The sequence below is a fragment of the Fundulus heteroclitus genome, unplaced genomic scaffold, assembly GCF_011125445.2.
Source record: "Fundulus heteroclitus isolate FHET01 unplaced genomic scaffold, MU-UCD_Fhet_4.1 scaffold_39, whole genome shotgun sequence".
In the NCBI taxonomy this organism is placed as follows: domain Eukaryota; kingdom Metazoa; phylum Chordata; class Actinopteri; order Cyprinodontiformes; family Fundulidae; genus Fundulus; species Fundulus heteroclitus.
In genome coordinates this window covers 331137-358819 of record NW_023396803.1, presented here as the reverse complement: position 1 = coordinate 358819, position 27683 = coordinate 331137, and the positions used below count along the sequence as shown (strand labels likewise).

At 40.3% G+C, this 27683-nt stretch overlaps 1 protein-coding gene across 1 annotated transcript in view; it reads right to left on the bottom strand.

Moving 5' to 3' along the window:
* spg11 (SPG11 vesicle trafficking associated, spatacsin) overlaps positions 1-27683 on the bottom strand; it is a 115094-nt gene that overhangs the window by 23074 nt on the left and 64337 nt on the right. The window contains exons 17-21 of the mRNA XM_036130841.1: positions 24847-25009; positions 24509-24714; positions 24319-24424; positions 22712-22871; positions 4859-5137 (exon numbers count right to left, since the gene is read on the bottom strand). Of these exons, the coding sequence (XP_035986734.1) occupies positions 4859-5137; positions 22712-22871; positions 24319-24424; positions 24509-24714; positions 24847-25009 (914 nt within the window). The remainder of the gene's footprint in view (positions 1-4858; positions 5138-22711; positions 22872-24318; positions 24425-24508; positions 24715-24846; positions 25010-27683) is intronic.

Sequence of the window (27683 nt, the reverse complement as noted above, 5' to 3'; positions counted from 1 at the left end):
ACTTAAATATACACTTGCAGCTGATTTAACATTTCCAACATGTTTACACATGTGTTCTGAGTTATCCGTATAAAATTTCCTGATTCTGGGACAATTTTTAGATTGAAAACATAGGGGGTGCATTTTCCGGCAGCCCTTTGCCAAAAAACGCACCCCCTGCTATTTTACTTAAATATACACTTGCAGCTGATTTAACATTTCCAACATGTTTACACATGTGTTCTGAGTTATCCGTATGAATTTCCTGATTCTGGGACAATTTTTAGATTAAAAACATAGGGGGTGCATTTTCCGGCAGCCATTTGCCAAAAAACGCACCCCCTTGCTATTTTACCTAAATATACACTTGTTGCTGATTTAACATTTCCAACATGTTTACACGTGTGTTCTGAGCTACCAGTATGAATTTCCTGATTCTGGGACAATTTTTAGATTAAAAACATAGGGGGTGCATTTTCCGGCAGCCCTTTGCCAAAAAACGCACCCCCTTGCTATTTTACCTAAATATACACTTGTTGCTGATTTAACATTTCCAACATGTTTACACGTGTGTTCTGAGCTACCAGTATGAATTTCATAAGTAAGGGACAATTTTTAGATTGAAAACATAGGGGGTGCATTTTCCGGCAGCCCTTTGCCAAAAAACGCACCCCTTGCTATTTTACTGTAATATACACTTGCAGCTGATTTAACATTTCCAACATGTTTACACGTGTGTTCTGAGCTACCAGTATGAATTTCCTGATTCTGGGACAATTTTTAGATTAAAAACATAGGGGGTGCATTTTCCGGCAGCCATTTGCCAAAAAACGCACCCCCTTGCTATTTTACCTAAATATACACTTGTTGCTGATTTAACATTTCCAACATGTTTACACGTGTGTTCTGAGCTATCCGTATGAATTTCATGAGTAAGGGACAATTTTTAGATTGAAAACATAGGGGGTGCATTTTCCGGCAGACCTTTGCCAAAAACGCACCCCCTTGCTATTTTACCTAAATATACACTTGTTGCTGATTTAACATTTCCAACATGTTTACACGTGTGTTCTGAGCTACCAGTATGAATTTCATGTGTGTGGGACAAATTTTAGATTAAAAACCAGGGGGATTCTTTTGGCAGCTCCTTGCCAAAAAACGCACCCCCTGCTATCTATGAGGGGTTGGCACTTGTATGACTTTTTTCCTGTATATCCATCTTTAGTTAAAGGAAAAGGGTCAGCAAATGCAAATTCTGCCCTTTAAAACAATGACAGGGCAATTGTTGCTGTATGATCTGCAGCCCAATTTGGAACTTTTAAAAAGGCTTTTGAAAAACTTTGATAATTTGTTGCTGTAATATTATAGAATTTTCAGAATAAAAAGCCAGCAGATGTGCATAATCAAAAACAATATCATAAACACAAGTATAGAGCATTCAGTATTGTTAGAAATGTCACGCTATTTTCTGGAAAAATACATTATTATATACCAAATCTGTCAAGCAGAAGTTTGTACAGGCTTCCTAGAGCTACTTCCGGTTAGCAACATGCTAACCGTTAGCCGCTAACATGGTTGTGTTTGGTATCACTGGGTGAGTGTACTCTGTTAGTTTGGTCCAAATTCTGTACAGGGATGTGCCTCAAATAGCGAGAAAATACGTTGTTTATAACGTTGCCATGGTAACTCAAAATGGCGGGTGGTACAAAAAAAATACTTCATAGGATCAGCACACATGTTATGTTATACATACTGTGGGGATTATAATATAAAACTAAGTGTCCCACACCGAGATTTGAACCCATTACCTGTTGCATGCAAAGCCTGCACTTTCCATCTGAGCTATACTGTAGCACCATATATGGGCATGCATTATAGGGACCATAAGGGGTTTGGTCCCCCATTGAAAAGCATTGGATGTTTGACATCTCATATCATGGAGATGCTTTATGCGATGTAGCCCAAATTTTTTGTGGAGCTTTCTCTCTAAAGTAAGAACAGACTCTGTGAAGCAGAAGTTGGTGAGACCTTCCTAGAGCTACTTTCGGTTAGCAACATGCTAACCATTAGCCGCTACCAAGGTTGTGTTCAGTATCACCAGGTGATTGTACTCTGTCAGTTTGGTCCAAATCCTGTACTGGGAAGTGCCTCAAAAAGGGGTGCCAATACTTAATGTCACCAAACGTGACCAAAGTTCACGGGTCAGATTGGCCTCCTTTAGCAACTCAGCCTCACCACATCTGGGCGCAGAACTCAACATTTGACCAAAATTGTCAGTAGCGCCATTTCCCACAGGTGGGTGGTGCTGTATTGGCCAATTGGGTCATGTCTGGGCATCATGCCAGGTCCTGTTGGAAGCAAAGGCCCAATAGGAAAGCATGTGAAATCCAAAATGGGTCAGAAAAGTGACACATGGCTCAAAGTCACCTGAAAATTTTAAAATGTCAAGAGGAAGTGACTGTGCGAATTTCAGATTTCTACATTGATCACAGCAACTGCAGTGAGCACCGAAAGTTGCCATTCTATCTCAATGGAGCCTCTCCCTCTGGCCCTCAGAGTTCCGTCGTCATGGAAACTCACTGACACACCTGCAGCGGGCAATTCTACAGAAGTGCAGACACTTTGTGTCCGAGTCTGCCTATTGGATTATAATGGAGAACTTTTCCTCGAACAACGCTCCATATCTCCTGATCCGTAAATGGTAGAGACGTAATTTTTTCTGCGTTTAGTTCATAACGGATAGGGGAAGAAGACAAGCTATCATTTTTTCCTGGAAAAAGTTTAATAAAAGCGTAAAAAAATATGATATAAAAGGAGATTTTTATGGAATTTCAGAAATCCTCTAAAAACGGTCCCGAACAAATCGCTGTAGCTGAAAAGGTATAAGATATCAAAATAATTCTTTCACCGTGAGTATCAGCAGGCTTTTGAGGACTATGGTGCTCATTTTTATGTTTGTACAAGAATCGGTGTAGGCACAGCGACGATGTAAAAAAGTGGATGATGTGGGAAAATGCAGCTCCAAAGCGTTTTTAGGATTTTGCACATTCGCTACTCCCGAACAAATTGTTCCTGCGGAAAAACTGTAACAGTTATCCACAAAATTCCTTTTTTGTGAGTGCCAGAAGGGTTGGGACATTCATGTGTGAAAGTCTCATGTCGGTTTAGGAGTAGCGACGATGCGAAAACATGTGATGTTTTGGATTTTCAGACGTCATTTTTCAAAACCGCTCCGTAGGAAATGAATGGGGGAGGTTTCGGGTTTGTGTCGGTCTGAGGTGATTTGCGAAAAATCTATAAATGCCACACCAATGAGGGTTACATTTCCTGAATCCAGACAAAAATACCTACGTTTTGATGTATAATTTGTCTATGTAGCGTGAAAATTGAGTGAGTAAGCTCAAGTTGTTCGGAGTTTTGAAATCTTTAAAAAAGCTAGAGTGGGCCACTCTAGCGGTTGGAGAATTCCGTCATTGACTTTCATTGTAAACGATGATTTCGCTGATTTTTTGGCATTAGCTTTGAGGAGTAACTGTGAAGAGACGATAAAAGATATCCACATCCCGTTTTCACTTCTGAGTAGGTCACAGATATATCTACAAACTGGAAGTTAAACGGTGTTCATAGGTGAAAGCATGACGACACAGTACAGCGTTGAAAATGGTCATTTGGAGGCTTTTTTTAGGCTTTCTTTCTACCCGACTCCATTCATCCCTTTGGGTTTTTTGGGGGTGGTTTTTCGCTAATTTTGTTGCCATGGTAACTCGAAACCCCAATAAAAGTAGTAGCACACATCTCGTAATCGAGCCGCACGTTTTGATACCTATATTGTGGGGGTGCACGCTACGGTTCGGGCCGCATTAATCGTGACGGATGAAAAATAAAGAATAAGATAGAGACGCCTTTAGAGGTGCATAGTAATACTTGCACATGCAAGACAGGCGCCTAATAAAGAAACCCTTATTAGGTGCATAGCATAAGGCCTCCGCCATGCATTTTCAATGCATAGGCGGGCGCCTAACTAGCAAGAGTGACAGTGGTATATCCAAGGGTAGATTTAAGAATTAAAAAGGTACAGCTTTTGCTCAGTGATTCAACCTTGGAGAAAGGATGGGGAAAGGACTGTAAAAACAGTGCACCAATCTTGATAGGACGGTACACAAAACTGTGTTGATGCTAGAAGCAGAGTGAATGCTAAAAATTTAATATGTTTCTATGATAAGATTGTTTTTAATATAAATCATAATAGTTTGTGATTGGTGGGAGCTTATTGTCATAATTTTAGTTAATGTATATTCCTTTGCATTATGCATATTTTTATGCGTCAATGGGACATTTAGTTTTGAAAATCTCAGGTGGGAACTTTATTAGGTCATTAGAAATAACTCATTAATTAACTGCAGGAGCAGCGACAGACACGCTTATCGAGGGAAGTTGCTGTCAGCTGTTCAATCTGCTGAACTTTCTTACCTGGTGGTTCATAAATCCAAATAAAACCTTTCACCACCACTATTTCCATTCATACCATCTGTGGCCAGTTTGAGATGTTCTTCCAAAAGTCAAAATGATTGAACACCGATAAACCTCAGACTGGCAGATGTCTGCTTTGCAAAGACCTGCCCTACTCTCTTTCTGATTGGCTAATGTCCCGGCTCTGCCAGGTTTCATTGGTTGAGAGCAGCTTCAGTTTAAAACCTTGAAAAAAAAATGCTAGACGGAACAATGTGCGCTCATTTTTCAAATGACGGAAATCAATAAAAAAAGAATAGTTTATCAAACATAGGAAGACACAGAGATTAACAAAACAATGTTTGGAACTGAGTTCATTTTCATCTTTTCAGGAGAAACAGGGATTGTAGTATGACATTGGATAATTTACCTGCAGACTGGCAGCAAGTACCGCCAGCACTGGGCAGTGTTGAACCATCGCCTCATGTAGGAGAAACCTGGATGCCAATTGCTCCTCCTGGCTCTGCAGCAGCACCTGGAACAGCTCCCTGGGGTGTTCAGAGCTCCCAGGGGGCTCTTCTCTTCTCAGTAATCCCAACTCTTCTTCAGGGCCTTGGCCCATTCTCAGACAATGCACCTGCAAGTCCTGGAATGCAAGGCTAAGATGAGTCTGCAAGATGGGGTCAAAGAGACAGACCAGAGATCTCACCTGGAAGAGAAAAAAACACATAGCCTCTGAGAACAGCATTTACCATTGCTGGAAATACAAGACATCGTCTAACACATTTCAAGAATATATTTATCACACACTTGTGTGTCATTAGGGGTGAGCGATATAGCAAAATATTATATCAAGATTGTTTTATATGGAAATCCAGATCCCATTTCTATTAACCCCTTCACCCCGGGGTTCCGCTGAACATGGAAGTGCCATGCTTTCTGCATCAGAAGTAATTTGGAGCGTAGCGCCCCTGCACAGTTGGATTCGGACCACACGGGAATTGCATCATCGCATGATAGTGGCATACTTGTAGCCTTTAAATGCCACAAGTACACTTGTAGGCCATTTTGGGTGCTGCAGTTCTTCTTTGTAGGAAGCTGTCTGGATTTATTAGTTCTCCAAATTGCTGACAACCCAGGACCCAGACCAGGAAGCAGAGCCATAGTTTAACACACCTCTCTGCAGCTTCTGTACTGTTACCCTTCCATTACCCTATTGAGACAGTGTCTTTCCCACGGCAAAACTAAACAGATTAAAAACAGATCTAAAAGGAGCAAATCATAAAAAATTCATAAGAATCAATACGACTCATCTTGAACCAAAAAACAAATGTGGTTTATTAAATATAAGGTCTCTCCCTCCAAAGAGTCTGTTAATTAATGAATTGATTTCTGATAATCTGATTTATTTTGTCTCACAAAAACCTAACTGCAAGAGGACTACATTAGTATAAATGAGTCACGGCCCTGTAAATGTTTAAATTTCCACATTCCTAGAACTATAGGACGAAGAGGCGTAGCAGCAACCATCTTTCAGTCTGATTTATTAATTAGTCCCAGGCCAGTTAATAACTACAATTCTTTTGAACATTTAACCCTTAGTTTCCCTCATCCAAACTGCAAAGCAATAAAACCCCTTCTGTTTGTTGTTTTGTATCATCCACCAGGCCTTCACTCTAGGGTTTTAGATAATTTCTCAAACTTCCTATCTAATTTAATGTTAAAACTGGCAAGTTTATAATAGTGGGGGATTTACATATTCATGTTGACATTGAATGTGATGACCTTAATGTAGCCTTTAATACCATCCGATATTTAATAGGTATTGCACCAAATGTGCAGAAACCAATGCATTCTTGCTTTCATACTTTGGACCTTGTGCTGACATATGGCATTGATACCGAATGTAACACTTATGGGCTAGGCAGCTAACTGCGGCAACAAAAGCAGCATCAGAAGAGTGTCCTTTTAAGGAGCCTGAGGTGTGGAAAAAAACAGGAGGCAGTTCTTTTAGGTTTGGTGGATGTATATTACGTGATTGAATAAAAACAGACAATTACAGCAACACAATAAGATACAAGAGAATTAACTCAAAACGAATTAATTTCAAAATCATAAAGTCCATAGTCCATTTCTAGCTCGCCATCTTCAGATCCAGATGAGGATCTGATCCGACAGGGGGGAAAAAAAACCCTGACCCAAAAGGTCAGAAAACCCATTAAATTTTATCAAAAACAATTAAATGCAAATATAATACCAAGGAAATAATTAAACTTAAGCATTTAATTTATGCATAATAAATGCAAATGCAATAATTATATTCCTAATAATTAGACAAACATTTGAATCAGGTTAAATTAACCATAATTCAAATTAACAAAAAAAGTATCATATTTCAAGCTTAATCAATTTAAAGTTAAAGTACTCAAGCAGAGAGAAAGGAAAAAATTAAATAAATATATATACTGCGCAATATCAACTTAAGTGTAGCTACAGATCAATCTTGTTTTAAACACTGCTTCGGAATCAAGGTAAACGTGTCAAACACGCATAAAATTCAGCAAGCAAGTTACCTTTACAAAGAGAGTGGGGTGTACTTAGCCACAATCAGCTCTGACAGAATCCCAGCGACGGTCCAGGTAAACAATGCCAATGATTCTAATAAAGCAACGCTCTAATGAGCAATCGAACATAAATACCACAAGGAAAAATAATACTGGTATCAAATAAACTCACCCAGCAATCAAATCAATAGGGTTAAAGATTTCAGATGAATACGTGGAGAAGACGCCAGCATCAAGCCACAATCACAGTGGAAACAGGTGAGGATCCTCAACTGTGTGCTTGAGGCGGGACTTTAAACAAGCTAGCTAATTTGGGCAACACAGGAAGTGGGCCTGAAAAAATAAAAGTCTCTGACTAATTGTGGGTTACACAAATAATTAAGTTTTTCCTCACAACCCTGTCCTATCTGACCATTTTTAATGTCCTTTGAGTTCAATCTTTATCAGATAATGCTGTATCAAACTTTAAAGAGTCTGTCCCCCTTTTAATTTCCTCAGAATCACAGAAACGCCTAGCAGAAGGCAGCATGTTATTTGCTCCCCTTTGCAAATCGATGCTTGTGTTGATGGTGTTACTTCCTTATTGCGTTTTGCATTAGGCATCGTAGCCCCTTGAAAAGTAAGGTAATTATTCATAGGAAGCTGCCCCCCTGGTTTAATTTTGAGCTGCGTTCTTTGAAAAACAACGTAAGGAAGTTGGAGAGAAAATGTTGCTCTACACATCTAGAGGAATCTTACCTAATCTGGTAAAACAGTCTACTGTTGTATAAAAAAAAGACCCTTGGCAAAGTAAGAGCAGCATAGGAGAATAAAAATAATCCTAGGTTTATCTTTACTACAGTTGCCAAACTTACATAGAGTCATAACTATGTTGATCCATCAATTCCCTTAGCTCTCAGTAGTAATGATTTATGGGATTATTCATAAATATAATTTATTCTCTTAAAAAAAAAATCATTGGCATCCTCCTTCAACCTCGATAAGTGAGGCAGCGTTAAAGGCATCTTTAGAACCTGATTGGTGTTTGAAGTGTTTAGATAACTTTTAGATAACTCAGAAAGCTTTTTGCTTCATCTAAACCTTCAACTTGTATGCTAGACCCAATCCCAACCAATCTTTTTAAGGAAATATTCGCTTTGATTAATGCCCCCATTTGAGATGTGATTAATCCATCCATAATAAATGGATATGTACGACATGTTGGTGAAGATTCTAAATCTTCCAGGTCATGATCAATCCAAAAAAGGTTAAAAAATACAACTGGAAGTGCAGTTGTTTTGTTTTTTTAACCTTGATTGTACCACAGGCTTTTAAAGTGGCTGTTATTAAACCTTCACTTAAGAAACCTTCTCTTGATCAAAATTACTGAATCAAGGGTCACATGATGGCTGTGAGCTGAGAAGACCAATTTGCTAGAGATTCGTGCCACTCGGTGTTAATTTTTTTATTTGCCTGATGATAGCCAGACACTAGAAGACATTTTCATTCTGAATATAATAGGCTATGTCCTTGGAAAACCTCTGGCTAAAGTATTTTGACCCGATGGGAAGAACCAGAGGAAATAAAGACAAAAAAGACATCCGAACCCGGTGAGGACACTCAAGATGGCGACCTTGCCGAGTCCAACACTGTAGATGGGTTTAGCCCTACCCTTTTCAAAGCTCTGAACATAATGACCTCGAACATTATTAAAGTTATTGATGAAAAACCCACTGGTCGAGACTATCCATAAGCATGCTACGTAGATCCAGGCCACTAGTGAACAGCTAGACGAAGCAAAGACTAAGCTACTAGCAGTTGAAATCTCCATCGCAATACAAGAACCGAGGTTAGTTGATCTGGAAAATCAGGTCAGCACCCTCAAGAAGGGTCTGGACATGGCTGAGAACTACAACGAGTGCCTAAACATCCGAGTTGTCGACCTGGCTGAAGGTACGGAGACTGGACAGCCAGTAGAGTTTTTCGAGTATTGGCTACCATGCGTACTGAACGTGCGCACGAAGACTGGCCACATAAGGCTGCAGAGAGCCCACTGATGCCTAGCACCAAAACCGGACCGGAACAGAAGATCCAGATCTTTGCTGCTTCGATTCCACACATTTAGAGACAAGCAGAGAGTCAGAAGGCGGCATGTAGAGTGCCAGGACAGTGGCTTATTTTACAACGGCACCAAGGTCTCTTTTTACAACGATTTCTTCTCAATGGTGATGAAGAAACACAAGGCATATGATACAGTGAAACAACAGCTTTGAGAGCGAGGGATGCCGTATGCCTTGCTGTTCCCGGCTACTCTTCAGGTGATACATGGAGGCTCCAAAAAGAGGTTGTTATGTTAGTTAATTGACATGTGCTCCATATATGGCTGAGCCCTCCCCATTCTGCTGGTATCCCAATGGATTCACAGGAATGCGTGTAACACCCACTTTTGGTCTGATGTTTGAGTCCAATCCCCCCGGCCCCCCAGATGCTGTAAGGGCGGACTTGGGATGTTGTGCCCCTCTCCCTGGTGTTGTGCCAGTTCATACGTGACAAAAAGCGGGCATCAATTCGGGACGTAACGGACTGCGTTACCCATGATGCAATGTGGTCAAAATGGCCACCAACTCATGTGGTCAAAATGGCCACCAACTCCCATCACGCAACACGGCAAAATGGCCGCCGATCAAGATAAGGTTGCTATGGTGATGGCTATAAAAGCCGATCACACACGACAATCTTCCTTCTTCCCTGGCTTTAGCCAACCCGAGAAGACACACAGCTGTTTCCGTTGGGTTAATCCCACGCCATGTGTTCGAGTTCCTCGCTGGACCGAGAGTTTTCGACGCAACGGTTATTCCCTGCTTTACATAACAGGAGGTCGACTAAAATAAGTACTTTTAAATTCCCTCTGATCAAAAGACTGAAAGACGCCGTATCTCCCAGTGATCGAAGAGGACCCCGCTTTGTCTGGCCAACAAAGCGACTGTGAACCCGGAGGAAGAAACGAAGGAGCTTCTTCCCCGTCCCGCTGCAGCCTGCGGACAACTGCGCTCGTCAAGACGCGTCCAGAAAGCCGCATTACTCAGAGCGCTCCGGACCAGCCCCGAGGCACCTCAAAGTAACGGGGTCTCCCCTTTTATTTCTGTCTCACCAACAGGGTGTTTAGAAGTGCCTGGGCAGGCGTTAGAACTTTGTAGGTGTTGGTTAATGCTTTTATTCCACGACGAAGTTGGAATTATTTTGCTGAACATTTTCTTTGTATGTGCATGCATTTTACAATTGATTTTGCTGTGTTGATTTGTGATTCATCAATAACCCCGCCGTGGGTTACTGCTTCAGTTCTTTCCATCTTCTTCCCTGCCCCCCCCCCCTCTCTTTTCGCTTCTTCTTATCAATTTAATCTCTTTGTCCGAGCTCAAGTCGCGGGCTTTGCTTTAAACTCCCTGTTAGCTGCGCCCTCTCGAAGCGAGGCATTATCCCATCAGCGTAAGCGTGGTTACGTCATTAGGACCTCCCCTCATACGTCATCGTAGCAGCCATCTTGGGAGGGTGACGTGTATCTTAACTGTAGGGAGCTTAGCTGAACTAGCTTTTGGTAAGACATCAAAGCGCCCAGTGAGATTCCCTAAGCTGTTCTGTCTGTCAATGCTGATACGTCAAATGCCGGTGTTTCGAGGGCGGTGTTAAACAACTGTGAGTTAAGTTAAGATCTGCTAACCGCTCATTTTAATCCATTGTTTATTTTTTTTTTGTTTTGTTCTTTTATTTCCACATATATATTTTGCATGTTAGTTTAGTAGTGAGTAAGAATTCCAAAGTTGTTGAATCAGAGAATTACTGTAACAGGGAATTGCTTTTGGTTCAATAAAACCAACGACTGCGGAATAGACATCGTTTTGTGTTCAATCCAATTTACAGTTGCCTGGGTATTCAGAATTCAGAGCTAACCTCCTTCGGAGTTAACATCTGATATTAATACAGAGACAATATCATTGGATGGTGATAAGGAATAAGGATTTAAACTCTAATTGCAGTTACATTGGGGTTCTCACAGTCTGCTGGATAAACCTCGTCGGTTAACAGTCCGACCTGATAATTTATTCCAGCATAAATGAGTTCATAACAGCAAATTAACTAATGCATTAGTGGTATAAATACTTACAAGCTTATAGCTAACATCACCACCATTTGAACTATATTTGTTATAGCGGAATTTTGAGTTGAATGATTTATTATTTAAATTATAATACCAAATTATAATTAATAATAATAAGCATATTCAACCAGCTTATGGCATAACACTGGGTAGGATTGCTCTCATAAAAAAATGAACATCCTACCTGGATTGCTGTACCCACTGCATATGATCCCCATCTTATCAAACAAGGTTATTAAGGTGATTGAAGGCTGGCTAAGCTCTTTCATTTGGAGCAAGAGCAAACCCCGTCTCAAGATGGTAAAACCAGAAATGGCAGGTTGTGATGGAGGGGTAGCCATACCACATCTTAGATATTACCACCTGGCATCACACCTTTGGGTGATTGCAAGCTAGCACAACAGTGATTCAGCCTCTATTTGGCATGATATTGAATCCTCTCAAAGTGTCCGCTGTTGAATTTATTGTTCTTGAAGGATCCTGAATCTTTTAAAAAACCCTAACCCATTACTCTTAGCACCACAAGAGATTGGAGATCCATTTGTTCTGTCAGTTTTCGTCTCCTCTCACTCTCATTGTTGATAATCCGGACTTCCTGCCAGGCTGTAGCTTTAAAGTGTCGAGCATCCTAGGCCTTAAAACAATAGGTGATCTATTTGACAGTCAGATTTTACTATCATTTCAGTAGGTGCAACAAAAATGTTGTCTATTCAATCAAGGCGACTTCTATAGATACTTACAAATTACAGATTTCATATTTAAGAAAACAACCTTAAAGATCAATAATACCACTTAATGCATGGAGATGGCCGTGTCCCTGCAAATTAGTAAAAAAAGTATCTCTTTTTATAGAACTCTAACCTATAATTCTACTCTTACTTCACAAACCAGCAAGCAAGCTTGAGAGAAAGATGTAGGTATTGCTGTCTGGCAGGAGGTCTGGACTCAAAGCCTCTGCACCAAAGCCATACAATTCATAATTGTGTATCATACGCATAAAAAAACCTGCTGTCAAGAACAAAATGGATGCCAATATTTCCCCACTCTGCTGGAAATGTGCCTCTGACACTGGTAATTATGTTCATTGCCTCTGGTCTTGTGTGAAGTTACAAAGGTATTGGTCTAGTATTATGTCTGAACTAACTGCTCTCTTTGATATTTCAGTACGGATGGACCTGATGTGCCTGATACTTGATCTCCCGGATGGTCGGATCACTGACAGTAAACGTAAGAGACTTTTTAATATACTGTCATTTGATGTTAAAAAGAACATCCTACTCTTCGACAAAACAAAATGTTGCTCCCACAAAAAATTCATGGCATAATTTTTGCATTCCAAGTGGATACATCACGTGTACCCTTCACTTCAAAATAGATGCCTTCTATAAGATCCGGGGCCCCTACTTGCAGCATATCAGGCACACGTTGCCATTCTTCTTGCTTTGAGGATACCCAAATCAGCTTAGGCTGTTTTCATGATTTTGTCTTAGGTGGTCACTATTTAATGTGCGCCTTATGGCCTTGTTATGTTTGTATGCCCTGTACTGACTTTGATCTGGTCTGTCTTGTTTTGATGCAGGGGAAGAAGGGGGAGGGGAGCGAGTTGGAGGATGTGCCAACAGTCAAATATTCATATTTTCTTAATTAACTCTTATTTACTTTAGCCTCATGCCCACATTGTGTTTTTTCCCCTTTTTGGTCATGCCTGAGCTGTTCTGTATTTTTTGTGTTTTGAGAAAATGTAATAAATGACTTAATACATTACAGACCTATATCTAATCTTTTTCTGTCTAACATTCTTGAGAAAGTAGTTGGTGATCAACTATATCAACATTTACAATGAAATGACCTATTTGAAGAGTTTCAGTCAGGCTGCAAAGCTCATCATAGCACCAGAACAGCTCTGGTGAAAATCATTAATGATATTTTCATGACTTCAGATAATGGACTTGTGTCTGTACTTGTCCTGTTAGAGCTCAGTGCTGCATTTGATACAGCTGATCACAATATCCTCCTAGAAATACTTTAACATACTGTTAAAGGGAAAAACCCTTTGGCTGGTTTAAATTGTATCTGACAGATTCTAGTTTGTTCACTTTCATAAATCTTCTTCAAACTCTTGGATCACTTGTGGAGTACCACAGGGCTCAGCCCTTTTTACTTTATACATATATGATCCCGACTGGGAAAATTATCAGACAGCATGGAAATTCCACTGCAATGCTGATGACACTCAGCTATATTTATCTATAAATCCTGACAAATCCAATCAATTACTTCAACTACAGGCATGTCTTGATCACATCAAAACCTGGATGACTTTAAATTTCCTGCATTTAAATTCTGTTGTGATAGTACCGCCAGGATCATCAAAATGGTTGACTGAATCATATTGAATAGCGTACCGCAAGCGAGCTATTTTTAGAAACGTAACGTCACGATGACATCACATCACGTGGTAACAGTAGGGCAAGCTTGCATAGTCCGCCGCTGTGTCGCTGTAAAAGAGACGTGTGTTACCTTTGGTTTTACTCGGTAAACGACTGCTTTTTCCAAATCTAAAACCATGGTTTTTAAACATTGTTGCTATGGAACGTGCAACAGCGACTCGAGGTACGCTGATCGGCCGCATATGAAGGATGTTTTCTTCAAGACTGCCAAGGAGAAATGTGTGCGCTGGGTACACCGGTGCGGTCAGCCTACACAACAGTTCAACCCGGAAAAAGTTACCAAATTCACCTACATATGTAGCAAGCATTTTGTTGGAGGAAAGGGCACAACCGAAGAACATCCTGACCCAATTCCAGCGACATCAAGTAGTGAACAGGTAAGAGTATTTTGGTGGCCGACATGTTAATAATGAAGCGCCTGCTACCATGATAGCATATAGGCTATCATGGTAGCAGGCGCTAACATGATACCCTGCTACCAGGATAGCTTACTCAAAAACATTTCAAATAAGACAAACATTAAACATATACCGATCCCTGGACGGTGATTACAAACAAAAAAACGGCCAACGACGCCATGACCGCCGCGCAGGAAAAAAAAAAAAAAAAAAAAGCTTACCGTTCGATCAACTCGGCCCGTTTTCCGGTCTTAGTAAGCCCTCGACACTCAAGCCATCGTTCGAGCTGAAGGTTGGTGTGTTCTTCGACAGTTCGACCAGTAAACCGTGCGCCTGGGACATTGTCTTGGTAAAGTTTAACGGCTGCAAAGTCGGTTATATCGCTGTTTCTGTTGCGCGTCTAATAGCTGGTTGCTATTGGCGTTCTCTACCTGTATGTCCTACCTAAGGGGCAAAAGGGGTGTTGCTCTTGAGTCGGTGACGTCACGTGCGCGGTACGCTATTCTGATGACACAGCCACAGAGGAGAGAGAGCCAGTGGGGACAGCCCCGCCTTCTCTCACCAGGGGGTCCTCTGCTGGTGATAAAAACTTTCCTCCAACAGACAAAGGCCCCCACTTCTCCAGACCACTTCTCCAGACCTCTTCAGCAGCTGCACAGATCACCTCTCCAGGACAAGGGAGGAGGCCTGAACCATGGGGCCATATGGCCTCATCTGCTGGAACATCTGAAAGATTGCCTTGACCAACCACGCTTGATCCAGGGTCTGCTAGATTCGACTGCCTGCTTCAGCAGAGGACCTGACTGAATCCGGATAAACAACATGTCCGGGCAAATACAGAGCTAAGTTGCAGTCCTAACTTCACAATCAGATGCAGGGACAAACATCCTGCATTCGAAACAGCTCTGTGTATTTCTTCTCAGTCTATACAGGGGAGCGAACCCAGACAGGGTGGAAAGCTGTGGAATTCTAAAGGAAAACCCCGCTCAACTCGGACTGCAGCCGGTTCAGAGAACGTGCTCACACCAGGCCTCCGACCCAGACCATGCCGTTAGCCACATGCTGCTGCAAGGCTAACGCTAGCCTGCCAAGAGCCAAGCGCTAGCCCGCTAGCGCTAGTCAACAACTTCCCTCCTTCAACGCTCCTCCCGTGAATGGCCAAAACTGGACAAGACTGACACGAAACAAAGGACAGAGGTTTGGGCAGCGGTCTAAGGGTGAAGTTAAAAAGGTTTATTGGCAAATGTCTTGTGAACCGTGTATACCTGGCGTTTTGAACAAAGGCTAGCAATATAGCATTGCTAGCATTTGGTACCATGTCACTGTCAAGTGCGTTTTAAAGTTTTACCAGAAAGGTTACCTCAACAAGGGTTTCATACATTTATGGGACATTAATGTTTATGTTATCCAGCCACTCCATACGACTAAAATTAAAGCAAAAGCTTTCATTTGTTAACGCAGAGCATCCGCTAGCTAACAGGAAATTAGCCTTGCTAACATCCGGTCTCGGACATTTCAAAAGTAGTTTGTTTTAAAGCATAAAGTGTAACTGTTCTGCCCCGCCATCCTCCGATGGTGTTATGAGCCTTATTCCCGCATCAATATGGTATATTAATGACGGTTTTCAAGATCATTTTGATAACTATAGATTTTAACCAGGTTAGCGGCGATCGCTATAGCGACCCCTAGCGGCCGGAGGTAAAATCGCATAAACAAAGGCAAGCGATTCTGAATTAAATGATTTTACAAGACAAAACGGTCCTCAGAATATTATTTCAACAAATAATGTTTTGTTTGACTTGGGCTTTGCATTGTGAATGGATTGAAATACATGGCAGATGTTTTTTTAACTCCATTCCATGTTTTTGTTAATCAGATCTGCAGTGAACCAGGATTCACTGAAGTATTCTGATTATGATCAACCACTTGTGTTTGTCTTTTGTTTGTTTTGCATGTAAATAGTTCCTTAACTTAGCTTCTTTTTATCTTCATTTTGCTTGGTAGTTTAGTTAAGTTTCACTAGCCTAGTAGAGAGGATTTAATAATCAAAATATTGTGTTAATTCAGGTAAACAACATTACATAGTGATGTTCTCTGGATGTTCATTTTATTTCTGTTATTAAATTCTTGAAATTGAAAAGAAGCCGTCACTCCTTTATTCTATGTGTGTGCAGGTTTTGCTGTTAAAAGATCGCTAGTGCTCGAATTCATCCCTTTCAACCCTTGGCTTGATATCAGCTTAAGAGCTGATCATCACCAGACAATACTTAACAGACAGAGAGTTATTTATGAAACATTAAATAACTTTAAACAGTGTATAATTGCACAACATATTTGGCGTCAGTGGGTGGGCGATAGTAATACAGCGGAAACTGCACACATATCAGAATATAACCTGTGACGTTTTTAGACTTTTAGGAAAATAAAAGTTAACTAAAAAATTTCTCAGCTAGTGATAATAAACTTTACTGCAAAGAGCGTAAACTCAGATGCTATAATCAATCAAGGTATCTGTTATAACCAACAGTCTCAGAGTGGATTTAACTGTAAAGTTAAGCTTACTGACTGAACAAAATTTGTTGCACATCCGTCTCCAGATGAAGTGACTTATCCTCATGTTTGCTTAAACCACAAGTCTTAAATGAAAGTCCACAGTTATGCGCTTTCAAAATTAACTTCCAGTCCAGGAAAGTTAGATGCTCAATTACCTAACCTAAGATGCTTTGCATATTTGTTTAACAAGACATTTTGAAAGCTTACTTGTGTTGTGTAGAACGTATTTGTCTCCAGATTTAACTCCTAATTAATCTGAGGTGTCACCCTGTTTGTGGAAAGGGGGTGATGCTCTTAAAGCTAAAAGTGCTAATTTCCCTTAAAAGAAAGGTGAGAAGCATAAGCTAAAAAGCTAGTAATTCCTTAAAAGGTGAAGCCTTGCGCAAAAGTTAGTAAACCCTAAAGAAAGGTAAGCAGTCGCTACAGAGCTCGTAAGTCCTAAAGGTTTAGCATCTTAACACTGAAAGAATAGTGTCGCCATAAGTCGCACGTTGAACGGTCAACCTGCACACCTGTTTCTACACATACAGATAAGTATTTACAAAATGTATGTTTAAACATAAAAGCATAGCTAAGCATGCACCGACTGGATCTTATGTTATTTTGAAAGTTTTGTCATAACTTGTGTTTGTTTTGTGTTAGCAAGATGGAGCCAGAACGTCTCACATCCGAAGCTGCACCTATGGTGGACCAAGCAGACATAGAGAGGCAGAAGGTTGTCATTGGCGACCTCATCAAGTTATCTGCAGATGAGTTAAATAATTTAAACAATCTTAACCTTGCTGAATGCGATAAAATGATTAAGGAACTAATGGATTTTATTGCAAACTCAACTAAAGATGCTCTGATTACAGATGTTCTTTGCCAGATCACCTTGCTGCATCAGCAAAGATCCCAACTGAAAGCTAAACAGTTTCTTCAGTTACAGGTTGAGCATCAGATGGTTTTAGACAGTGTGAGTGCTGCCAAACTGGAGCTCTCAAATACCGAGGTGAGGATGGAGGAAGCTGATGCTGAGACCAAGGACCTCAAAGCACCAGAGAAGTGAGTCCTCCACCCTTCAGGTGATATCTTCACACGATCAACCTCAGCAGGTTGAATCATTGCAGGAGCTGGAATCACAGAACAGCTCGGCAGTTTCTAATGCAGCACCTAGAACAGAACCAGTCTTGCCAAAGTTTAGAACAGAACCTCTAAATTTTGAGTTTACAGGAAGGTGCTTCATTCAAAGCAACACATTAAAATTCAAAGACATTGTTTATATAAAAATACTGGAAATAATGTATAAAGCAGTGAACAAAAGTCTTCCTTCTGGTATTCAGAAATTATTTAAATTAAGAGAGAATAAATATAATTTGCGAGGTTTGTTTATATTTGAATGTGCAAAAGAGAAGAGCCAGATAAAGTCTAGATGTGTTTCAGTTATTGGTGTGAAACTGTGGAATGAACTGAATGACGATTTAAAGTTATGTCCTTTCTTGATGAATTTTAAAAGGGCTTTAAAATGTAAAAGGATAAAATCCTATGTTATGTAGTTTTGAATATTTATATATGTACTGTAAAGAACCTGGTAGGTCGTAAAGGTTTGTAAGTGTAAAACAGGGTAGGCAATAATAAGCTTTGCTTCAGCCTATTCCTTTTTTTTTTTGGTAAATTGTGGGTTTGTTTGTTTATCGTTGTTTTTTTTTTACTGTTTCCTGTGTTTAATGTTGGATAATTTACTAAAAAAATAAAGTGAAAGTGAAAGTACTTCCACAGACTCCATGGGAGATGCTGTCAGACTGTCCATGATGAAGCCCTGCTTCATCCTGCTGCAGTGGACAGCCCCAAAGAGTACCGGGTAAACAACTCTGCAGACACAGGTGGTTCAGATTGGGGGGATGAGCAGACATCACACCTGACTCATACCACCACCTGTCCTGACTCTGTGCCGCCCCTAAGGGCCAAAAGAGTCACACAGGTGGTCCACACCAACTTAAACCCCCACCACATGTCAGAGTTCATACCTTGGAAAACTCTCAATTAGATCAGGAACATTCTTCCTTACATCAAAAGTTAGCTCACAGACCTCCATCAGGTCACGAACATAACCGATTTGACTTCCCAGGTGGTCCTAACCTGACAAAAGCCAGCTGTATGTTGCTCCGCCTAGCTCCACTCACATACATCTGGGACATCGCCGGTAGAAAGTGATTTCTCCAATCAATTTTATGGTCTGGCCAATCAGGACGCAGGGCTGGCATTTCATAGATGTGACGTAGTGGAGACGCGACCATGACGTGAGACTGTTTTGATAGCAATGGCGGCTCGTCGAGGAAGCAAGCGTTAACATTGATGCTGCTATTTCTTCCATGTTGTCCAATCTACCTAATATTGTTTCATTAAAAGAACATCAGAGAACGCCGCTGAAGGCTTTTGTTGGCGGAAACGATCTTTTCGCCCTTCTCCCGACCGGATTTGGCAAGTTTTGTTTTCCGGGGCAGACGCGCCCCGGAACGGTTAGCAGTTAGCGTGAACCATGTTAGGAGGCCTTTAGTCCTCGACGCGGTCGGCCCGGGATCGACTCCGACCCGCGGCGCTTTGCCGCCTGTCTTCCCCCCTCTTCCTGTCAGCTCACTGTCAATAAAACGCATGCCACTAGAGCCGCAAACACATTTTTTTTTTTTTTTTCCTGCGTCGCTATCATCAGCGTCACGGGTTAGCTTCGGTGTGAGTGGTTGAAATAGCACGTCAATAAAGATGACAGACAAGTGGCTTATCCAATCATATGCAAGAATTTTTATATATTTTTATATATATATATATTTATATATATTTATATTATTTATATTTATATTTATATATATATATATATATATATATATATATATATATATATATATATATATATATATATATATATATATATATATATATATATATACATATGCATTTGTGCAAAATGCATTAAAGTTGAGTTGTGTATTTTTTAAAAGGATAATAAAAGTTCGGTAGCGTTGGTAAAGCAAGATAGTGATGCAATGATGCAAATGTTGTGCAGAGTCCAGTTTAGAGTTCAACAGTCTGATGGTAATGGGGAAAAAGCTGTTGTAGAACCTGGTGGACCTGCAGCAGATGCTGCGGAACCTTTCCCAGCAGGGAGAACAGTCCATGGTGGGGGTGTGAGGGGTCTCTGATGATGTTATGGGCTCGGGATATGCAGCGCTGGGATGAAATGCCCTTAATGGAGGGAAGAGGAGCCCCGATGATCCCTTCTGCTGTCCTCGCCATTCTCCTCACGTTCCTCCGGTCAAAGGCGCTGCAGCCTCCACACCATACAGAGAGACAGCTGGTCAGAATGCTCTCTATGGTGCTTCTGTAGAAGGTTGTGAGGATGGTCGGGGACAGGTGGGCTCTCCTCATCCTCCGCAGGAAGTACAAGCGCTTCTGTGCCCTCTTCAAACGGTGATGTGGTGTTTACAGACCCGGTGAGGTTGTCTGTGATGTGCACCCTGAGGAATTTGGTGCTGGTAACCACCTCTACAGCTGAGCTGTTGATGAGAAGTGGAGCTCGGCGAGGCCGGTTCTTCCTGAAGTCGACGATGATCTCCTTCTTCTCCACGTTCAGGATCAGGCAGTTGTCTCTGCACCAGCCCACCAGTTGCTCCACCTCCTCTCTGTAGTCCCGGCCGTTGTCATCTCTGTTCAGACCCACCACCGTTGTGTCGTCTGCAAACCTCCCAATTTGATTGGTGGTGAACCTGGGGACGCAGTCGTGTGTCATCAGGGTGAACAGCAGGGGGCTCAGGACGCAGCCCTGAGGGGAGCCCGTGCTGAGGGTGATGACATCAGAGCTGTTCTGTCCGAACTGGACCGACTGAGGTCTGTTGGTGAGGAAGTCTAGCAGCCAGTTGCGAAGGGGTGTGCTGAAGCCCAGCTGTTTCATTTTTTCCATCAGATGCTGTGAGATGAGGGTGTTGAACTCTGAACTGAAGTCCAGGAGCATGCTCAAAGGGGCGGGGCATGGGTGGGCTTGGAACCCGTTAACTGCTTGCAGTTCAAGTTATTATTATTTATGAAAACACGAGGACAGTGATAGTGTGTTATGTCTTGTACCAACTAAAACACAAATACTTGAAAAAAAAATCATCCAGGCAACACTATCTGCCTCGAAGCTTCATTTATTCTCGCTCAAAGTGGCTTACGGTAATGATAGCCTAACCTGCTAATACATGGATGCCATACATGGATGCCAAGTGTGGTTATCCGCTATGGAGACATAGCAAGGGGTAAAAAGTAGCATAGAGAAGGAGACCCACAGTTTCAAAGGTGTAAGGACACTTTAAATGTATTAGAAAAGAAAACTGCACAGCAAGCTGCCTGGTATCGACTGAGTTTCTATCTACCTAGGATTAGCACTTCTTTCGTTGCTCAGCCCCCACCTTTCATCTCTAGCCTTACGTGGCCTTACATGATTGGCCATGCTGCCAATCACGTAAGGGTTATACCATTATGTGAAAACAGGGTTGAAACGAGTGCAGCTGTGAGTAGAGGATGAGGCTGTTAGGTTGTCCTGTAAAATTAACTATGAGGGACAGGTGAACACTGCATCTGGCTGACTTTAAAGATGCTAGGGGCAACCAAGCAGAGGTCCTTCACTGCGGGATGAAAATAACTTTAAGAGCAGGTTCCAGTCACTGATCTCTATTTATTCACTGGATTGCTGATTCCCCGTTCGTGTGATTGTGATTGCTGTGAAGTCACCAGCCGCCATATTAGTACTACCTATTTTCCTCCAGTAACTAGGGAATACGTGCGCTACAGCATCAAACAACGATGATTTTGTCATGTTCAGGGGGGGCTTAAGACTTTTAAACCATCAGGTACTGAGAAAGTCATGTGCTGAAATATTTTGCATGTTATATATATATATATATATATATATATATATATATATATATACACACACATACATATAAATATATATATATACATATATATATATATATAAATAACATGCACAATATTTCAGCACATGGCTTTCTCAGTACTTGATAGTGTTAGTACAGCCACTGACTGTAAAATTACCTGTGAAACGGTTTGCCACAGCCAGAAAACTGCTTTGTTGTTGCAAGCAAATCCTATGGGATTCTGTGAGAGTAGGGAGTAGCCAGAGACTTCAGTTTTTCGGGCCTATCAGCAATCCAGTGAATAAATAGACATATCAGACCTGTCAATTTAGAGGACAGTTTGGTTCTGGTTCTGTTGATGTCTTTGCAGGTTTTTGTTAATTTATGCAACAAAAAATGTTTGAATAAAATATTACATCGTTCTATTAATCAACTACTGATTTTTCTTCAATTTATAACTTGAATACTTTAACCAAACTTTAAATTTTGCTTTTAAATTATAAATTTAGCAAATAGGCTACAATACAATTCAAAATGGATAAAACATAATCTCTTAGATGAGCCATGGCTAGACACAGAACAGAAAATATTATATGATGATACCAAGAATTCTGATTTGCCATTTATAAGCTCAAATATAAAACAGCACTCATGCTTCAATTCAACATCAGCTCTTCTCTCACATTATGGTGGAAAAATTTGTAAGATGGAAAAAATCTAAATTTATTTGTTTGCTTAGTTTTGTCCTGTCTGGGAATGTGGCTACAATAATTATTGTCTTAATACCAAAAAGAGCCCAAAAGAGTTTTCTTTCACAAGTGGAGCCTTACTGCTTTCGCCATAGCGCCCCGCTTGATTTATATATGCAAGAAGCTTTATTAAATTTTATGGTGGGACTATTTCATGTTCAATGGACACTGAAATGGGAAGGTAAAAGAGGAAAAAAGGAGAGAAACAGATGAGGCAAAATGCTAAGAGGAAGAAAAGGTGAAAGAGAAAGAGGAGAGGAATGGGAGAGAGCAATATAATATCCTCTGAGTCTGCTTCTTCACCTGCAGAGATATATATAAAAACAAGAGCAAATATATATATGTGTGTGTGTGTGTGTGTGTGTGTGTGTGTGTGTGTGTGTGTGTGTGTGTAATAAGTTAAGAGTTGAGTCAGCCAAAGATTAGCTTACTAAAATAAATGGAAGTCAATAGAATATCCTAATAAGATAGGTAATAAGAATTGTGTGTGTGTGTGTGTGTGTGTGTGTGTGTGTGTGTGTGTGTGTGTGTGTGTGTATTTTCACCTTACGTGGTGGAAAGTTGTGTCGTTGGACAAATAGTAAAAAGTGTATAAATTGCCTGTCCTTGGCACAGTGGCTTGGATAAAGAGGACTGAGCTCCAGACAGTGGAGGCGACAAAACTGAACGGGTAACGCCCATTCTTGAGCTGCCTCATACGATGACCTGAAAAAGGAACACACATATACACCCAATGTTTATCGAGATCCTCTAATCATAACATATCAAAATCACATTTATGAGACATTCAATTGGATGCAAAGAGCTTTGGTTCTGCATGATGTCAGTTCTTTCAAATTTGTTGTCTCGTCATTCCTGGTGAAGGAAATACTGACGATTAGTTTGGCCATGGGTTTCCCTATATTGAAGGTAAATATCTTAGCAAATTGGCTAAAATTCTATTTTCTATTGGAGGCCCAAACTCGCACCTTTCTAATGCTCTAATGCTCTTATGCTTCAACAGTATCTTCACCACCCCCAATGCTCTCCACCCCCCATGCACCCTCAATTTTTGAAGAGGAAGCGTACCAGCTCTTCCACAGGCAAAAAAAAAAAAAAAAGGGGGGGGGGGTGTCATGTCGGCTTCACAGTTGTGCCAAACTATTTACCACACATAGAATTGGTTCCCCCTGCATTGAAAATGCAAATTTGGCAGGAAGAGCGGATCACCTCAACTCAGTCTCATGTTTTACTTTCGTTAAAAGTGAAAATTGGTTAGTGGGTTAAAACAGAAAATTACATTAAATTTTTATCCCATAATTACAGTATATACAAAGACTACCTAGTATGTACCCATGTTATTATTATTATCCATGCATCCATCTATCCATCCGTTTTCCAACACGCTTATCCTATTGGGGTTGCGAGGGGTGCTGGTGTCTAGCTCCAGCTGTCAATGGCCGACAGGCGGGGTACACCCTGGACAGGTCGCCAGTCCATCGCAGTATTATTATTATTAAAATTAAAGACCTTTCATGTTTCTAAGTAGGTGAACTACAACAATCAGTGGCTGACTAAATACTTTTTTGCCCCACTGTATGCCAAATCTAGCTACCTAACATACATAGCAGAGTAAATAATGCTTATATATTCCAGCATTTCTATTCACTGCACTCATCACACCGTGGACATGTGTGTTTGAATGTGCACCTGTACATCACTTCCACCCCGGACATGTAGTTGTAATGATGGGAACAGAACTTACTCCTGTATTCTTTGCATTCTGCTCATTACATCATTGCATTATTGTCTCAATTTGCCCCCTTGTTTTAGTTTGTTTGTGTTTTCTATACTGCAGAATGTGTTTGATTTTTATTATTGACTTATTGGGTTATTGCATTATTGTAAAAGCGCATTATTGGAGTTGTACAAATTCCTTGTATCTGTACACCTACCTGGCAAATAAAGCTGATTTAAATAGGACACTTCTGAGAGAGAATGTCTTCAGCGTTTTAAAAAGTCATTATTATTTGAGAAGAACAGATTGCTTTAAGTTCAACCGCAGTGGCTGCTGGTGCTTGAGAAAAGCTTAGCTATTTTGCAATGTAAAATTGTGCCATTGGATGAAGAATGACAGTTGTTATTAAATTGGGAATATTAGGAGGGGCCTAACCTGCTGATACCCCTCTGCTCCAGACTGTCTGTCACTGCAACTTCCAGGTAAACAAGCATCTCTTCTGCTTTTGGCTCTGCACTCACCAGTTTTACAGCTTTAGACACTGAAACAGCATAACACAAGAGTTTACTATGCTCACCTGACTGAAGACATGCTGTGCTGGAGTGGTGTATGTTTTAGTGTTTACTTAAGGTTTGCAGATTCTGGGCTGGTGTGTGGCTGTTGAGTTGATTCCAGTGCTGAAGGATAGTATTCATTGCTCTGATGTCGACTCTCAGCTTTCGGCTGCAGATTCCCAGCAGTTCACAAAAACAAACTGCAGATGATGTGACATATGAAACATTGAAACACTTCACAGCCAACCTATACACCTGTAGCCAGACGTTCGGCAGCCTGAAACACACAAACAAAACCAAAAAATTATACTGCTTGTCAAAAACATGTTTACTGTACCGCCTGCCTTAGTAACCATCTAAATTCTGCCCTGCTGCCATGAGAATAAAAGGGAAGGGTAGTTGTACTTACAGCAACTGCACATCACTGCAGAAACTCAGCTGCTGGATGAGAAAGTTTCCATATGCAAAAGATGGTCGGCCATGATGGATGTAGTAAAGAAAGTCGAGATTTTCCGCCAGAGCGAACTTGCCAACCAGATGAGAGCTGGAAAAATGAGGTAGCTCGGATATTTCTGTAGAAAATACATAAATTATCAGTTTTACAGTATAAAATTAAAGGGATAGAACCGGGGAAGAACTGTCATTAAATACCTTAGTAAACAGCTACTAAAGAATGGCTTTAGTTTACACTATTGCATGTAAGACAGACAACTCTTCATTATTCAGGATAAAAACACTTTTCTTTAAGGCTTTAATACCATTTTAACTGTTTCTGTCAAATTAATTACTTATCCATTGAGTTTTTTTCCAGTAATTTTTCCATCATTGCTGTCAAAACATAAAGCTATTTCTTTTACACAGTTTGGCTTTAAAAACGGTATATTCAAATTGTAATGATTACTGTGTTGTTTGTGAGATTTGGTATGATCAAATACCATTCCAAACACCACAATTAAATCCTGTAGCTGAATTCCGTTTCTCTTTTACTTTTTCTAAGCCAACAACATTATTATAAATCCATAATCAAATAATGAATCCAAATTATTATTCTTGCTATTTTGATAGTTTTAATAACTGTACAGTATTTATTTTTGCAGAACTAATGGCAAATTTTTACAAAGTAGGTTCACAGGAACGGGGGTTTGAGAAAGGGGGGAAGGACATACGGCAAAGGACCACAGGCCGGAATCAAACCCAGGTCAGCTGCCCAGGTCAAGGACTAAAGGCCTCCGTACATGGGTCGTGCTCTCAACCCGTGCCATTGGAGCACACCTGAAAGTATTTTTTCTTGTTCTAAACTTGCTCTTTGCTGCTGGCATGCCAGGTTTCCCCACAATGGACAATAAAGAATCTTTATTACTTCCTGTCATTACATTTTAATTGTTTATATAGATGTTGACTGTTGTGCAATTACACATTGTTTTAAATTTATTTAATGTTTAATAAATAACTCTCTGTCTGTTAGGTATTGTCCGGCAAATATCACCTCTAGAGCTGATATCAGGACAATAGTTGAAAGGGATGATTCGAGCAGTGGCTTTCTTTTAACAGTAAATTCTGAACACATATAGAATAAGGAGTGACAACTTCTCTTCAAGTTCAAGAATTTATTAACATAAATAAAATTAACATCCAGAGAACATCACTATATAATGCTGTTTATCTGAATTAATATTATATTTCAATCAACAAATCCTCTCTAACAGGCAAGTGAAACTTAACTAAAACTACTAAGCAAAATGAAGATAAAAAGAAGCTAAGGAACTATGTACACACAAAAGAAATGAAAGACAAAGTGGTTGATCACCATTAGAATAATTCAGTGAATCTTGGTTCACTGCAGATCTGAGTTAAAGAATCAAAGTTCAACTTAAAGAACATGGAATGGAGTTAAATTAGCTTAACTAATTTAGAACAATATTTGGTATGTGTTCATGTTCATAGCTGACACAGTAGCATTACACTGCAGTGTAAAGATATTTTTTTTCAACTGAGAACTTTTTTGTGCCATTAGAGTAATATACTACACAAATTGTATTTCTACTGTATTCCTATTGTATTTTTGATTCTGAATATATTTTCATTTGTTATTTATAAATATAAATATATATATAAATATATATATAAATACATACATACAACAACCAGCAGTGATGAATGCAGTGAACAAGATGGATGTTCACTGCATCCATCTTGTTGATGACAAGCCGTTCCGTTTACCCTACAGACGCATACCACCAAGCCAGTATGAGAAACTGAGAACGACTCATAATGACATGGAAGAGAGAGGCATCATCCAGAAGTCAAACAGCGAGTATGCATCTGCACTCGTTCTGGTATGGAAACCAAATGGTGGCCTCAGAGTCTGCACTGACTTCAGATGGCTCAATGCCTGTGAAGGATGCTTACCCACTACCGCATCAAGCTAGGGCTGGACGATAATTCAATAACAATATATATCGATCGATAGACGTGTGGCGCGACAGGAAAAAATAGGGTTGATAAAACTTTGATAGACAGTTTTCCTTCCTTTCTTTCAGCCTATCATATTAGTTGATGCTATAGTCGCTACTTCCTCTCGACCAATCGTAATCGCGGACCCAGGCACGGCGTCACAAAGCGCCGCTCTCTCAAACCACAACACAGAGCATGTGAATATGTCGCAGCAAGTAGCGGCGGAGGAAACGGTCCCAAAACGAGGTTTTACTAGTTCGCCAGTCTGACAGAAATAAACCACAGTGATTTGTAAAACTTTCAAGGAACCGGTAAAAACAAAGTCTGGTAACGTAACCAACTTGTTTCATCACGTAAGCCGCTCACAGCTGCAGCAGCGCGAGCCGTTTTAGCCCCGTGCCGCTCCGTGTCATCTTCGGAGAAATCTTACTGAGCTTCTTCCAAAACAAAGCAGGTATAGCAGCTAAAGTGGGCTCCCTTCTTTGTGATAAAATGGTATTGGTATATTTATTTTGGTCATTTTACTGGTCACTTTAGTTTATTCTTTGTCAGTATTTAATAACATAACTCAGGTCTCTTAACTTACTTTTCTTTAAAAAAATTCTGTTATGGTTAAAAAAGTTGGTTAAATAAAGATTTCATTATAATTCTGTGTTTGTGTTCTTTATTAAAATTAAATCATTTAGCAATATCATAAAAAGTTTATTATTTTCAATAATGATTGATATCGATCAATATAAAAAAAAATTTTAATCAATAAGCTTTTTTTCTATATCGTCCAGCCCTACATCA